Source organism: Protopterus annectens, chromosome 4.part0 (genome assembly GCF_019279795.1).
Source record: "Protopterus annectens isolate FY-2018-M chromosome 4.part0, PAN1.0, whole genome shotgun sequence".
Classification (NCBI taxonomy): domain Eukaryota; kingdom Metazoa; phylum Chordata; order Ceratodontiformes; family Protopteridae; genus Protopterus; species Protopterus annectens.
This window is the reverse complement of record NC_056733.1, coordinates 342,311,905-342,327,515: the sequence shown is the minus strand read 5'-3', so window position 1 is coordinate 342,327,515 and position 15,611 is coordinate 342,311,905. Positions and strand designations below refer to the sequence as shown.

Here is a 15,611-nt window from a genome sequence, read left to right as displayed (position 1 = left end):
GGTATTGTATTTACCATCCAGTCACCTGGGTAACTATTGCGTGTGGCCAATGCTGTGCATTGCTTGCCATGTATGTGTTCCTTAGTCCATGACATGGACAATGTCTGGGATGTGCACAACTCCCACATGCATGTACAGTGACATGTGGAACTGTACCTGGGGTGTCTAGCCGATGTTGTGTGCACAGATTGTTATCATCAGATCTGCCAGTCCTGGCCTCATGTGGCGGGAACTGTTAATGGACAGCAGGTTGACCGTGCACCTACATTGATAGCATTATACCGGTATTCCCTGGTGTCAGTGGCATCTGTCCATACAGGCCATGTTTTTTGGGCATGGTATGTCCTTTGTGGGTCATATTTGATGGCAACGTGTATTCAAAACAGAGTTCCCCTGCACGTAGGGAGTTGCACGGCAAAAATCCAGACTAAAAAGTAGAAACCAAAGCCAGCAACAAGTGAGCCATGTGGTAAATAGTAGTTTATTAGAAAACTACTTAGACTTCATTACAAGCTTATAAAAAACAGACCGGTTTCGGCCAATATTGATCCTGGCCTTCTTCAGTGTATTATACACTGAAGAAGGCCAGGATCAATATTGGCCGAAACCGGTCTGTTTTTTATAAGCTTGTAATGAAGTCTAAGTAGTTTTCTAATAAACTACTATTTACCACATGGCTCACTTGTTGCTGGCTTTGGTTTCTACTCATATTTGATGGCACCACAGGTTTTGCAGGTGTCCAGTGGGTAATATAGGGAGGTTGCACTGTTGGCAGGTAAGTGCCTATTGGACTGATGGACAGGGTGCCATGCCCTCTGTAGCCCATTGCAATCACACCATGGTTACTATCAGTGGGCAATATGCAGGGTACTACCAACATAGCAGCTGTTGCCTAGGCTAGGGTGTGTGTGTGTGTGTGTGTGTGTGTGTGTGTATGTATGAGACATGGGTTGAGTGTGTTCTCTGGGTAATACAAGGGTTGCTAACTCTGTTCGGCTGACCATGATGTCACATGTAGGGGTATGGATTTGCACCCCAGTCTCTTGGCTATTTCACATCTGTTATCCATGTACGGTGGACACTGTGATGTATACTAGGGCCAACATATAAGAAATATGCAAAACCCGCTCCACATTGAGTCCAGTTGTTACACACTCACATCCACCTCCACACAGGATACGAATGACAAACACAGACAAACACACACACACCTGTCATGTCTCAGATTAGAACTCCCACCTAACTAGTTTACTACACTACAGCACTACACAGTCATAGGACACGCCACAGAGATTGTTGGAGTACTCCTTCCCCAAAGGTGTATTTCACAGTGAACTACATCAGCAGGAGGGCCAAAGTAGGGTATTTGAATTGTAGTGAGTGTGATTAGCCTAAAATTCATTGCTCCCTACACAGACAGACACACACAAACACATCCACAACTGCCATGTGTGGGAATAGAACCCCTACCAGAGTTCTATATCACACTACATGAAGCTGTTATAGGATGCGCCACCAGGATTACTGGAGTACTCCTTCCCCAAAGGTGTATTTCACAGTGAAAAAACAAAATTCACAGCAGCTTCCAAATAAAACTTGTAATCCACAACACGAGGCAGCTTTTCAGGCAAAACAACAAAGCCCTGAGCAGGGCAAACTTAGAAAATTGTGAAAAAAAACACGGACGGCTCAGCACACTTCACTTCACTTTGTTCCACAGAATAACGCTTCACCATACGTTTTTGTTTTAAAAATCACTTCTTCAGATGTGGGCTGGTCAAACTACTAGTGCTTTAATACCATTCTCTTAATTACATTGATTAGGTTAATGAATTAATTGAAAGGTTAATTTAGTTTAAAACCAAAAACTTTTCTTGTTGTATCTCTCTGTATTGCCACAGTTAAAACACATTTAATATTACAATGTTTGATGAAGGATTAAATATGTATGAATAAAAATATGTTTTAAATAAAAATCCTTAAAACACTTGACTACAAAGAATAAATTATAAAGTTAGAATACTATTAGAAACACATTTAGTAGGATTCAATGGTTAAAATCACCAACTTGAATCATTTGCTTTAAATGAACTTGATCCTCCATCTAGTGGATAAATTCTGAAATTGCAGGTATTATAAAAACTGCATTGTAAGCCAAAGGCAAATTGTATAGCCTCACTCAGTTAAAAGAATGTTAAAAACAGAAAAATATAAGGGAAAATAAATTCAATACCTTTGATAAATGAGTGTAACACTTGGGGTCATAACATATTGCAAACCCAACTTTTTAATAAAAATACAAATACAAAAAAGCTTAAAGACCAACTGTAACTATTGGAAAACATGGGTAAAAACATGATAAAATTCCACATAAAGTGCAAATGCATATCACAGTTTTGCCACTCTCAATTTTAATAATAGGGCTATGGAGATATGTTCATTGAGACCCGGTGGCTTATTGGCCTCCAAACTTATCTGCCGCCATAATTCTCTGTACTCCAAACATTCCTCCCATAAACCCCCTCTGCCACTCTTTTCCACCCTTTCTATCACAAAAATGTATAGTATGCATTTTCACAGCTTTGTTTGTGTTTGTACAATGCATTAGTCTGTTTGTTTCTAGGTCATACATATGTTCGTATACCCTTCTCCTGAGCTTGCGTTCTGTCTCCCCTGTATAGAATGCTTCACAGGTTTGACATTTCCCTAAATATACAAGCCCAAAGGAGTCACAATTATTAAAATCCTTGCCTTCCAGGGTAATTCCCCTGCTTTCCAAATACACACTTTCTGCATTGCTAATGTATGCACACTGTTGACAATGTCCACATTTAAACATTCCCTTCCTTTTTCTCCGTCTCTGAACTTCTTGGTTTGTACCATTTTCCAATAAAAGTTTTAAATTACTTGAATTCTTATGAACTACACTTTGCTTTTCATTCTTTAGTTTCTCTAAGTCAGTAAATGATAAAAATGTATTCCATTCCGTATCTGTAGTTCGTCTTACCATTTTTGCACAAGCATTATACTCCAAGATGAGTGCACTACCAAAATTGTCATTTGCCTTTTTTACTGGACCTACCATATCAAATACTGGTAATCCTAATATTGGCTTAAAGTCATTTGGTCTCCTTTCTGTCACTTCTGTCTCAGTTTTGTCTATCATATCATCTGGGTATTTCTTCATCCTAAACATTTTCCTTAGTAACCTTTTTACCATTTCAAAGTTTTCGTCTCTGGACGTCATCCTGCAGGCCCTAATATATTGTCCTTTAACTATATTTTTCTTGGAGTACAAAGGGTGAGCACTTTCAAAGTGCAAATAAGAGTTAAAATAGGTACTCTTTCTATACACCCTGGAATTAAAATGTGAGTTTTCCTTGTATATTTCTATATCCAAGTACTCAAACTTCTCATAATTTATTTTGTAAGTAAATTCAAGAAAATTAGCACTGATATTAATATATTCAATAACATTTTCTATCTCTTCTTTTGCTTTAAGGATTTTTATTTAAAACATTTTTCTTCATACATATTTATTCATCCATCAAACACTGTAATATTAAATGTGTTTTAATTGTGACAACACAGAGATACAACAAGAAAAGTTTTGGTTTTAAACTAAATTAACCTTTCAATTAGTTCATTAATCTAATCAATGTAATTAAGTGAATGGTATAAAAGAACTAGTAGTTTGAACAACCCACATCTGAGGAAGTGATTTTTAAAACGAAAACGTATAGTGGAGCATTATTCTGAGCTATAAAGTGAACTGAAGTGTGCTGAGCCGTCCATGGGTTTTTTTTTCACAATTTTCTAAGCTTGCCCTGCTCAGGGCTTTATTGTCTTGCCTGAAAAGCTGCTTCGTTTTGTGGATTATACGTATTTCACAGTGAATGACATCAGCAGGATTACCAAAGTAGGGCATTTAAATTGTAGTGAGTGTGACTAGCCTTAAATGCATTGCTCCCTACACAGACGCACACAAAAACATCCACAACTGCCATGTGTGGGACTAGAACCCCCACCAGAGTCCTATTTCACACTACAGCATGAAGCTGTTGTAGGGGGTCTACCTGAAAATGCTGAAAGTGCATAATGCCGACGAGAACACCGAACCGGAAGAACAACAACAGAGAAGACCGACAGTTGTGAATCCCGACGCTGAGAACACCGACAAGTTAAGGTAAGTGTGCGATAGGGACAGGCGTTAGGGTCAGGATGTGGGTAAGGTAAGTGTATGATAGTGATGGACATTAGGGTAAGGCTGTGGGCCAGGTAAGTGTGTGATAGTGACGGACTTTAGGTTTAGGGGCAGGTTAAGTGAGTTAGGGTTAGGGTGCGGGTAAAGTAAGTGTGCGATAGTGACGGACTTGAGAGTTAGAGGCAGATTAAGTGAGTTAGGGTTAGGGTGCAGGTAAGGTAAGTGTGTGATAGTGACAGAGTTAAGGGTTAGGGGCGGATTAAGTGAGTTAGGGTTAGGGTGCGGGTAAGGTAAGTGTGCGATAGTGACGGACCTTAGGGTTAGGGTTTGGGTTAAGGTTAGTGCATAGATAGTTGTGTATGTAAGGTTTAGTGTAGGTTTGTAAGGTTTTTGGTGTCCTTGTGTTGTGTGTGTGTTTTTTGGGAAAGGTATTTGTTTTGTTGATTGTCGGGATTTTGGTTTGTCGGGCATGTGAAGTTTCATGTTTTTGAACTTTCTTTTTTTTGTCGTTTTTTTCATGTCGGTTATTTCGTTGTTGGTGTTTTGGCGTGTCAGTGTTATCAGGTAGACCCATTATAGGACATGTCATGGGGATTACTGGAGTACTCTTTCCCCAAAGGTGTATTTCACAGTGAATGACATCAGAAGGATTGCCAAAGTAGGGCATTTGAATTGTAGTGAGTGTGACTAGCCTAAAATGCATTGCTCCCTATACAGACATAGGCACACAAATAAACATCCACAACTGCCATGTGTGGGAATAAAACCCCTACCAGAGTCCTATATCACACTACAGCATGAAGCTGTTATAGGACATGCCACAGGGATTCATGGAGTACTCTTTCCCCAAAGGTGTACTTCACAGTGAATGACATCAGCAGGATTGCTAAGGTAGAGCATTTGAATTGTAGTGTGTGTAAATGGCATAAAATGCATTGCTCCCTACACAGACAGAAACAGACAGACAGACACACACACACACACACACACACTCACACACACACACACACACACACACACACACACTCACACACACTCTTGCCATGTCTGGGATTAGAACTCCTAACTAGTTCATCACACTACAGCAGTACGCAGTTATAGGACGCGCCCTGGAGATTACTGGGCAACAACTTTCTGAAAGGTGTATTTCACAGTGTATGACATCAGCAGCCTTGCCAAAGTAGGGCACTTGAATTGTAGTGAGTGTGACTAGCCTAAAAAGCATTACTCTCTACACAGACAGAGACACACACACAGTTGCCATGTCTGGGATTAGAATGCCTACCTAACTAGTTTATCACACTACAGCAGTACGCAGTTATAGGACGCGTCACAGGGATTACTGACCAACACCTTTCCCAAGGGTGTATTTCAAAGTGGATGACCTCAGCAGGCTTGTCATAGTAGGGCTGTGGGGAGGGCAGTGTGTGTGCATGGGCCATAACCCATTCATCTAGAGGTTGACACACCACATGCGGGTACACTCAGGGTTATATTCCACAGGTACGTGTATACAGCTGCTAGATGACTACTTCCTTGTACAGTCATGTTGCACAGCTATCACTTGCACCAAATAGTCTGTAATCCTGACAGATACCAGAGGGTAATGTCCACAGTGAGTGACATCTGAACTTCATGTGATTGTAGCCATTTGGCTGTGTGCTGGGTGAGACAGGCCTCATAATGGATTGCCCCTTGTCACAGTCACTCTCTTCCACACATCTATGTATGTCTACTTTTGGCTTTTTATAGTGTGTTGTCCTTGGATATATGCCTGTATTCTTATCCACTGTGAGTGCAAAGCATGAGTGGTGCATACTGAGGAGTATCTGCACTAACATCTGCAACTGCCAGATATGTCTGGTCCACTGTTGTTTGCAGACATGGGCTTCATTTGTTTAAGTGTGTGAACATGCCCAGTAAGACCTTTCAGTATGTTGTTGACTGACATTGCCTTCATTTCTCTAAGTGTGTGAGAATACCCAGTATACCCTTCTGTACTGAATGTGTGGATCAATTCCAGGTAGTTTGTACTGCAGTTCAGACCTTTGTGTTGTACACCTACAGGTAGCATACTGTTTCTGCAGAGTATCTGTCTATCATTTGGCAATATAGGGACAAACTGTGCAGGGGATATTGTGTACTGTAGGTGATTGTGTCTGTGCTGCTTCAGCTGCATGGGACTGCTGTTAGCAGAGATATTCAGACATGTGTACTGCTATACACAGTGATCTTTTCTGTCCTCATGTACTGTCAGGTGGACATTCTTGCTCACAGTAATGCCTTGGGGGACAAGGGTGACTGCAGCTGTGCCCAGTATTGTGGGCAGACACCTACTTATTCATGGTAAGTTATGCCATTCTGGAGGGAGAGCTGCAGACACTTGGTGCTGGGTCTGTGTATCCAGTTCAGCACCTTGATACAGTGCTGGCAGAGGATCCCATACTTGTACGCCCATCGACATGACAGTATGACCTTATCGTGTTGTGGCAATGCCTCACAGCTGTACAGATTCACACAGGTTACCCATAGGCAGGGGCCATGGGTCAGGACATTAACCCTATTGTGGTATATGGGCATGTGTGTAGCCACCCATTTTTTTGTTTGCAGCCAGGGATAATGTGTGCACACAGCTGTGTGTTGGGTCCTGCACATTCCTTGCTACCCATTCTCCCACCCCCCCTCTGTTATTCTAACCTCTTCTATACATTATGCATACATTCTCTGACACTTTCCCTAAGGGTATCACCCCATCACAGGTGTGTGTTAGTGTTGGTCCGCAGTTCATGCAGTGGGACATGGTGGACATGTTACTGTGGTTTGTCCACATGGCCTTGCATATGGACTTATGTGGAGTGTGTTATGTTGTTATTTGGGTGTCCATGACATAACATGCATTGGCAGTACGTGTGAGACACAGGCCTTTGCAGAAGCCTGTGGGGCATTAGGTGTTGCTGCGGGCCATATGTGGCAGGCAGTTGCATTCTGTCAGTCCTACAGTCTAAGACTACTATACAGTATATTCCCCTGGGGTGACAGGATAGGTGTGATAGGTGTTCATGCCAATACCTTCTATCAGTCTTGATCAGGTGATGTGGATGCTGCCAGGGTGTTACCTACAGCTAGGGACACACCCGCATGGGACACCTGCACCGCATGCTGCATTCTTCCGCTTTTGCGATATGCAGGTGGGGTCTTACTGTACCCATTCCCCACAGCAGGGATATGACCAGAGAGGTACCTGTGGGTGGTGTTTGCATGAGCTGGGTGCATGCGTGCTATGGACACTACTTGCATCTGACTCACAGATATGCATGGGGCATTCCAGTTATGCTGGCATGTGCATTTACATTTTTATTTATTTTTTTTATTTAACATTTGTTGACCGGGAATGTCCGACTAGGTTCCACAGAGCCCGTTTTCAGTGGAGGCCCGGGGAGAAATGCTCCAGACACATGTCTTTGGAATGTGGGAGGAAACCGGAGTACCCGGAGGAAAGCCATGCGAACACAGGGAGAACATGCAAACTCCACACAGAAGGCACCCCAGCCGAGAATCGAACCGGAGAACCTCTTGCTGTGAGGTGACAATGTTAACTGCTGCACCACTGTGCCACAGGAGTGGGGGGGGGCACACCTGACTTACTACATTTCTACACAGGACTGGGGGGGCACACTTGACTGTTACCACAGTTTGACACAGGATTGGGGGGACACACCTGACTGTTTCTACATTTCTACACATGATTGGGGGGGCACACCTTACTGTTTCTACATGTCTACATAGTTGGGGGGCACACCTGGCACTTGTACATCAGCTGTTTCCCAATACATCAGTCCTACCTCCTTTGTGATCTGCAAGTGTTTGGTATCCCCTACTACAGGACCAGTTACTGTGATGTATACTTGTATGTAAAATTCCAAGGGTGTCTCCATTTCATAGTGACACAATATATACTGTATGTCTGGGGTACTTTCCCCTGTGTACTGCTTGTATATCTAGCCCGACAGCCATGCCATGTCAGTCTTTCAGAAGGCGACACACATTACCACCATTCATTTACAATGGCTTACTGCTAGCATGTGTTATACTGGTGGGGATTGTCTTTGGTACTGCAGTTGTGAGGGCTTGTCCCTGTCATCAGCAGTAGTGGGAAATGGCCACCAGGTGTTACCTCAACATGCATACACACTGACCACTCTCACACAATATGAAACACACACCATCCTAACACACACAGACCTGCATATTGTGCATATGCTATAACCTATCCTGCTACCTTGGCCACCTCTGGGCATCTGTGCTCCACTCGTATTATACTTACTCATACATGTTACTACATTTCTATACAGGATTGGGGGGGGGGGGCACACCTGACTGTTACTACATTTCTACACTGGATTGGGGGAAGGGGCACACCTGACTGTTTCCACAGGTCTACATAGGCGTGGGGGGCACACCTGAAACTTACTACATTTCTACATAGGATTGTGGGAGGACACACCTGATTGTTTCTACATTTCTACACAGGAGTGGGGGGGCACACCTGACTGTTACTACATTTCTACACAGGAGTGGGGGGTGGGCACACCTGACTTACTAAATTTCTACACAGGATTGGGGGGGGCACACTTGACTGTTACCACAGTTTGACACAGGATTAGGGGACACACCTGACTGTTTCTACATTTCTACACATGATTGGCGGGGGGCACACCTTACTGTTTCTACATGTCTACATAGTTGGGGGGCACACCTGGCACTTGTACACATTTGCTATGACTGTACTGGTATGTCAGGTACTTCATTTCATTCTGTATTCTAACCTATCATGCTGACTAGAGGCATATCAGCGTACTACAGGTCTTAGCGTTGGTTGCCCTACATATTAATGTCTGACTTCCTACCCTTCAGAACTAACATCCCACTGCCTAACCTGCTGTAGTCTGTCTATGTAGGCCTGGGGGGAGGTTACTCATAGCATCATTCAGAGGCCATAGCACAGCCTCTGTTTGTGTTTGTCTTCACCTGTCCTGCTGGCTGAGACTGTTGTCGGGTATGTAAACATCCCTGACTGGCATGTGTGAGTCATATGGACACACATGTTGCCCAGCACATTTCCTGCAGTGGGTTTTGTCATCCTGTGTAGTACTGGCTACTATGGTGACTCCAGTATTTGTTACAGATGTCATGGTGCCACTATGGGTGTCTACTATCTGCTGCCATACCATTCAGCCACCTGATTCTCTTGCATGCTCACATCCATACCATAGATACAGGTAATGACACATTCTACTCCATTCAGCAATTGGTAGGTTGATTGACTTACCTTGTGGGTGTGCCAGTATTGAGGATGGTGCTGGAGGGCTGCCTATGTCAGATGCACATAGTACACTCCCTATACATGGTTGAGCACAGGTAGTGTCATGTTTGGCATCCCTTTTACTGTATGTGCGATTCAGAGAGAGATGTCATTCTCTGGGTCCCTACTGTGTCAGTGTATGTGCTATGCATTGCCTCTTTGCCAAGGCCAGGGCATACTGGGCAAGCCTCCATCTGCCTACTGGGGCAGGCTCAGGTTGTTCCTTCTCTGAGTCACTCTGTGCCTGTGCAGGCTTTGCCATTGGTGGGGGGCTGTGTGGCCCTGCCCTGTGCTGTTCCTGCTGCAGCTGTTTCTACAGGATCATATTGTGTAGCATGGCACATACCATAACAATTTGAGTACATGTAGCTTTTCAGTACTGCAAGGCTCCACCGGATGTGTCCAGGCACCGGAACTGTGACTTGAGCATCGCAAACACATGCTCTATTATAAATCTGGTCTGCGAGTGTGCCTCATTATGGCATTCTTGTTCGGGTGTGTGTGCATTTCTGATGGGTGTCATCAGCCACAGCTCCAGTGTGTAACCTGCATCCCCCACTAGGTGACCGTAAGGGATGTTCCCAATGACAAATCTCTGGTACAGCTGCATCAGATGCCAGATGTGGGAATCCAGGGCAGCCAGCACACACATTCATTATAATGCCCTGGGCATCACACACAACCTGGCAGTGGATGGAGGGAAGCCCTTGCGGTTGATGTAGACCCTACCCAGATCACCGGGTGGTGCTTTGATGCTTACGTGCATGCAGTATATAGCACCCACTACCTCAGGGTATTCTGATATTTGGTGGAAGAGACACATATTGCTGGCCAACACCTCATGGGTGTTGAGGAAATATACGTGCTCACTGGCATGTGCTGACATGGCATCCAGGAACAGGTGGAATACTCTGGATGCTGATCCCCATGATATCCCCATTAGAGCTTTGGGATGTACATGTGGCTAGTACTCCTAGGCCTACACATACCTTGGTATCCACTGGGATGGGTTCCCCTCTGTCAGTTCGGTGTGTTAGGCGTGGCTGGCACAGCTCATCAATTTGCTGTAGGAGGTCGCTGTCCACCCTATAGCGCTCCACTATCTCCAGCTCATTTAGCCACTGGTAGGTTACCCTGGGTCTGTACAGTTTTCTCCGTCTCATCACTGTGGGTTGGTCAACAGCATTCACATTCTCACCACCCTCAGCCTCTTGCACATGTTTTTGTATGATGCCTGCTGCAGCTCCTATCATTTTGTACTTTTGTTTGTTAAAAGTTCCCCGCTTGTATACACCGGTGGTGTAGAGTATGGGAAAAACCAGAGGGGAAGGTGTTTGCATAGTTTATAGTAGTGTTCTGGGCTGGGCTGGTCTGCTGCCTGTGTAACTGGCTGATTCTGATACATTTCACTTGCCAGCTATGCTAGTTCTCCTTGATTAACTTCCTACTACTGTTTTACCTTCCCATTGCCTTCCTGTTTAAGCCCAGGGGTGCGCTGCACAAACATAGTGCTTAAATGTGCACAGAGCTGCTATTTCCCGGTTTACTTTTTTTTTCTTTAAATCCCAGTGCGAGAGACACACACCCATTTAGGCAATGTAAAGAGTGCTAGGCAGACTCAGACACACCCCCTTGCCTAGCTGTGCTAAGGTAGGAGCAAACCGGAGCCACAGGGCTCCAATCTGGTTACAGTATGCCTGATACACACACCCCCTATGATATCAGCTAACTCCTAGGCTTGCACCAAGTTATTTCTCTCTTACACTGTTGGGAGCTGACTAGCATGCTGGGGAAATCTGAAATTCACTATAATTCCCCTCATTTGCATAGGATTGCCTGCTAATGCATAGTTACATGTCTCACACTGAACCTCCCCCTTAGCAATAACTTCTCATTGGCCATGTTGTCTTCTGCCTGCCATTGACTATAATATGGCAGAATAGTGATTTTGGTTAGAATGCTTATTTTAGGAAGTTTGTTTTATTTTTAGCCGGATCCTGTTTGCACACCGCTGTCCTACGATTAAACAGCTGAGATCGGCAAAAAAAAAAAAAAAAAGTTGATTTTTTAGTTTTTTTTCATCTGTTTTCCATGCCAACAGCCTTATACTTGGCCATTGGCATGCTTTCTAAATTATATCTACCCTTTATTTGGAGCTGTCATAGCTCCGTTTTGGAATTTGCAGAAATGTACTCCATACTGGCAGAGTACATTTCTGCAGATTACACTAGTCCTGCACGGTTGGTTTCCACCTTCCTGGATTGCAAATTCACCTCATTTGCATGGATTTCTCCTGCAAATGGGGTAATTTGCTGAGTCCATGCAGGACTAATGCAGGAGCGCTCGTGCATGCCCCTACAGGCTATTCCTAGATCGCATGGCAGACATATTGCCTGCTGGAGCTCCTACACTAATCCTGCATGCCATGCAAGGCTTGCAGAATCCAGGGGACAATGTACAGGCTTGCATTCACATTGCAACTTACAAAATACAGTTTCATTCTCATTTCATTATACCCTTAACGGTGATGGATATATGCATACAAGCATCACTTTTCGATTAATGAAAGAATTACAATATAATCCACATTTACATATAATAGAGGTTGTATTCATGTGCAATATACACAGTTGTATAATCATTACATTATACATTTAACAGTGAAGGAAATCTGCAGACTTTACTTTTAGATTCACAAAATCAGCAGAGTGAAAAAATATTCTGTAATAATGTGGCACAAAATGCTGATAATTATAATTATACATTTGTATCAGCAAGAATTAGTTTACAGTTGCTTTGGTTACACTTTTTTCAGGGAAAAAATAAAACACTAATCAAGCTATGTGTTTTTCAACATGACCTCACAGTCAGCAAATCATCATACAAGTGTTATGGTCATAAACAATTTTTTTATACTGCGGTGGTGGTGCTGTGGTAGCATTGTCGCCTCACAGCAAGACGTTGTCCTGTTCGATTCTCAGCTAGAGCGTCTTCTGTGTGGAGACATGCGTGAATGGGCGTACCTTCATTGAACGTTGTGCGTCAGGGCCAGCAACTCGGCATGTAAAAATCTACTGCCAATCATTAGCAGACAGGAGTTCCACTGTGGCAACCCCTAACCGGGAAAAGCCAAAAGACACAACAACATATCTTTTTAGAGTCATACGGTGAGTCTTAATAGACACAGTTTAGTCGAGAAGACTGTGGTCTGCTATGGTCAAAAATCACACATTCTGAGAAGCACACTTATTTGGCCCCTACGCAACCCCCTTCACATAAACTCCAATGTAACTTCATCTTGGAGTTAAGTGAAAAAGGCTCTAAAATGTGTTATTTTCATTTTGAGTGTTTAGCAGTCCCTCTATATTACAATGTATCCAATAATTCCTGGTACAGCTGCTATCCTGATGTCACACCAACAGTATGACAGCCTTGCAAGAGGACAGACTTTCATTCACAATAGAAGATTCACATATAATAACATAAAATTACAAAAAACACCCGTTTTTATTTTTATATTTATTTTATGTCAAGAGGTAAGCAATTGTTTCAATATAGGTTCATTAACAAGGACAGACCATGCATTTGTCTACCTTCCATGCTGCATATTCTGTAAATTAATTAAAAATAAATATATTGTCAGTAAACTGTAATTAAGCAACTGTGCAAAATGACATACTGTTAACACTGGTTAAGTTGTAACAGGTTTTCAGTATATGGCTGCTATAATTTGTCATGTATGCAATATATGGGGAGGAAGAAAAGCTTGGTTTTGTGTCAGAAGAAGCTTTATCTATACACCATAGAAGTTAGTCATATATTATGGTGTCATGCTATCCTGGCATACAGGCTAATAGTGAGGAGTATAAAAGCCAACCTGTGAATGATGCTCCAACAATCACTGCATTCCTGTTACTTGCTGCCTTCAGAATATGGTTGGCGTCCTCTGGTGTTCGAACACAAAAAACATTTTCTAGGTCATTCCCTTTACAACTGAGGTATTTTGGACTGAAAATGGGAGGAAAAAATCATATTACAAACATGAATAATTAAGCTCAGAAAAACAATGTCCAGCTCTTCCTTGCATATAACAAAACATACTTATAATTTATGATTAGTTTATAATAAGTAGATCAGGTTTATTCTTTTGATTACTGTAAGTGTTTTTAATGACAAATTATAGTAATGTTTCATTTATTTATTCATAATTAGGAAGTAAATGTATTTATTTTTTGCCATGAATAAGTCAAAACACCCATAAAAACAACACAAAATATATAAGAAGAAAAAGTCGCTGAAACATCACAGACAGGCCTACCAATCAAAAAACAAAGCCTTATGTTACTCAGTGGATAGCAAACTGGCTGACGGACAGATCCCAGCAAATTGTTTACTCATAGAAATAATCAAAGGCCTGAGTTCTGTTATGAATACAGAGCTCCTTAAAACTCTCTCTATTCTCTTTCTAGTACAGACTGCTTACGTACCTCATTAAAAGAATTCCCCTTCACTGAAACAGACTCCCCCTTCATATTAAATAAAATATTTACTTCACCGTCTTCAGACACAACCTGGATGAGTAGATGAATATCGACAAATACATCTCTGATCTTGCCCCACAAAACTTCATGAAAAGGAACAGTTAGTAGTAGAAACTGTGGTGCCTAGGTTGCAAATAATCTTCCCAAGCAATTGCATATTGCAGCAGCCTATAAACCTATAAGAATGTTTCAGCATATTTTAAAAATATCAAACTGCACTCAAGAATGACCTGGATCAGCATTGCTGATTGAGTGTCAGTTCATTGTTCAGCCATAGAACCCCAATGAAATTAGTTAGCAGATATAAATGGGATGACAGATGCAGACTTTTATACATTAATAGTCAGGGCCGGCAACTCGACACGTAAAAATCTACTGCCAATCATTAGCGGACCAGAGTTCCGCTGTGGTGACCCCTAACCGGGAAAAGCCGAAAGACACAACAACAAGCAGTGTTGCTGTACTGTGTACTCCCATGCTCACAGCTACATATAACTAGTCCCTGGGGTGCTAGGACCTTGAATTTCATTGCATTAACCAAAGGTGGTGTACTGCCAAGAAATGTATACTTATCCCCTTTGGGAAAAAACATGTACCCATGAATTACCACATAGGTGGCAGTACAATAAACACTAAAAGTGTGATAAGAGACTTAGGTACACAGGTGGACAATGGTCTCACCTTTGATAACCACATTGCCACAACAGTCAGGAAATCCTTCTATGTGGCACACCTCATCACTAAGGGCTTTTCATCCAGAAAAAAGGAGATCATGGTCCCACTGTACTCATCCCTCATTAGACCCATTATAGAATACAATGCCCTGTTTGGTATGTACCTCTCAAGACATCTGCAACAACTGGAAAGGTCGCAGAAATACCTCACTAAAAGAATCACAGGCCTAAAGCAGATACCTTATGCTGACCATCTAAAAAAACTCCAGCTATACTCTTTTGCATATTATCTACTCAGAGGCGATCTCTGCTCAACATACAAGGCCATGTCAAACCCAGAGCTGTTGGACATGCTACACTTAAAAAAATCTCAGTCCCGATCCCTCAGAGCCACATGCTCCAGGGATCTAAACCTTGTCATCACAAAGAACAAAACATGCTGGAGGGATAGGTTCCTGACCCAGAGATTCACCAGACTCTGGAATAGACTGCCCATACATGTCAATCAGAGTGCCTCTTTGGCCTTTGGCCCTCTTCAAAAGGAACCTTGATGATTGGATGGGAGATAGGAAATTCACCCCGGGGATCACGTCAGTCACCCTGCTAGACAGGGGTCCAGGGAAGTAAATATTGTGGGAAGAAATAGCCAGGGAATTGTTATGGCTAGGCTTGTATAGGCCCTAGTGCTGATAGCCTAGTACCAACCTATGAATTGCAAAGGTAGTTTTGCTGCTTGTTCATAATTTTATTAATGCAACATGCTGTTCCAAGTCACTGGTATCAGACAAAGTCAATATGATGAAGAGAAAGCTAACAAAACTAGTAAATTG

At 42.7% G+C, this 15,611-nt stretch overlaps 1 protein-coding gene across 3 annotated transcripts in view; it reads right to left on the bottom strand.

Moving 5' to 3' along the window:
• AIFM3 (apoptosis inducing factor mitochondria associated 3) overlaps positions 1 to 15,611 on the bottom strand; it is a 667,943-nt gene that overhangs the window by 254,061 nt on the left and 398,271 nt on the right. For all 3 annotated transcript variants that reach the window (XM_044068314.1, XM_044068316.1, XM_044068315.1), the window contains one exon: positions 13,444 to 13,574. In XM_044068314.1, the coding sequence (XP_043924249.1) occupies positions 13,444 to 13,574 (131 nt within the window). The remainder of the gene's footprint in view (positions 1 to 13,443; positions 13,575 to 15,611) is intronic.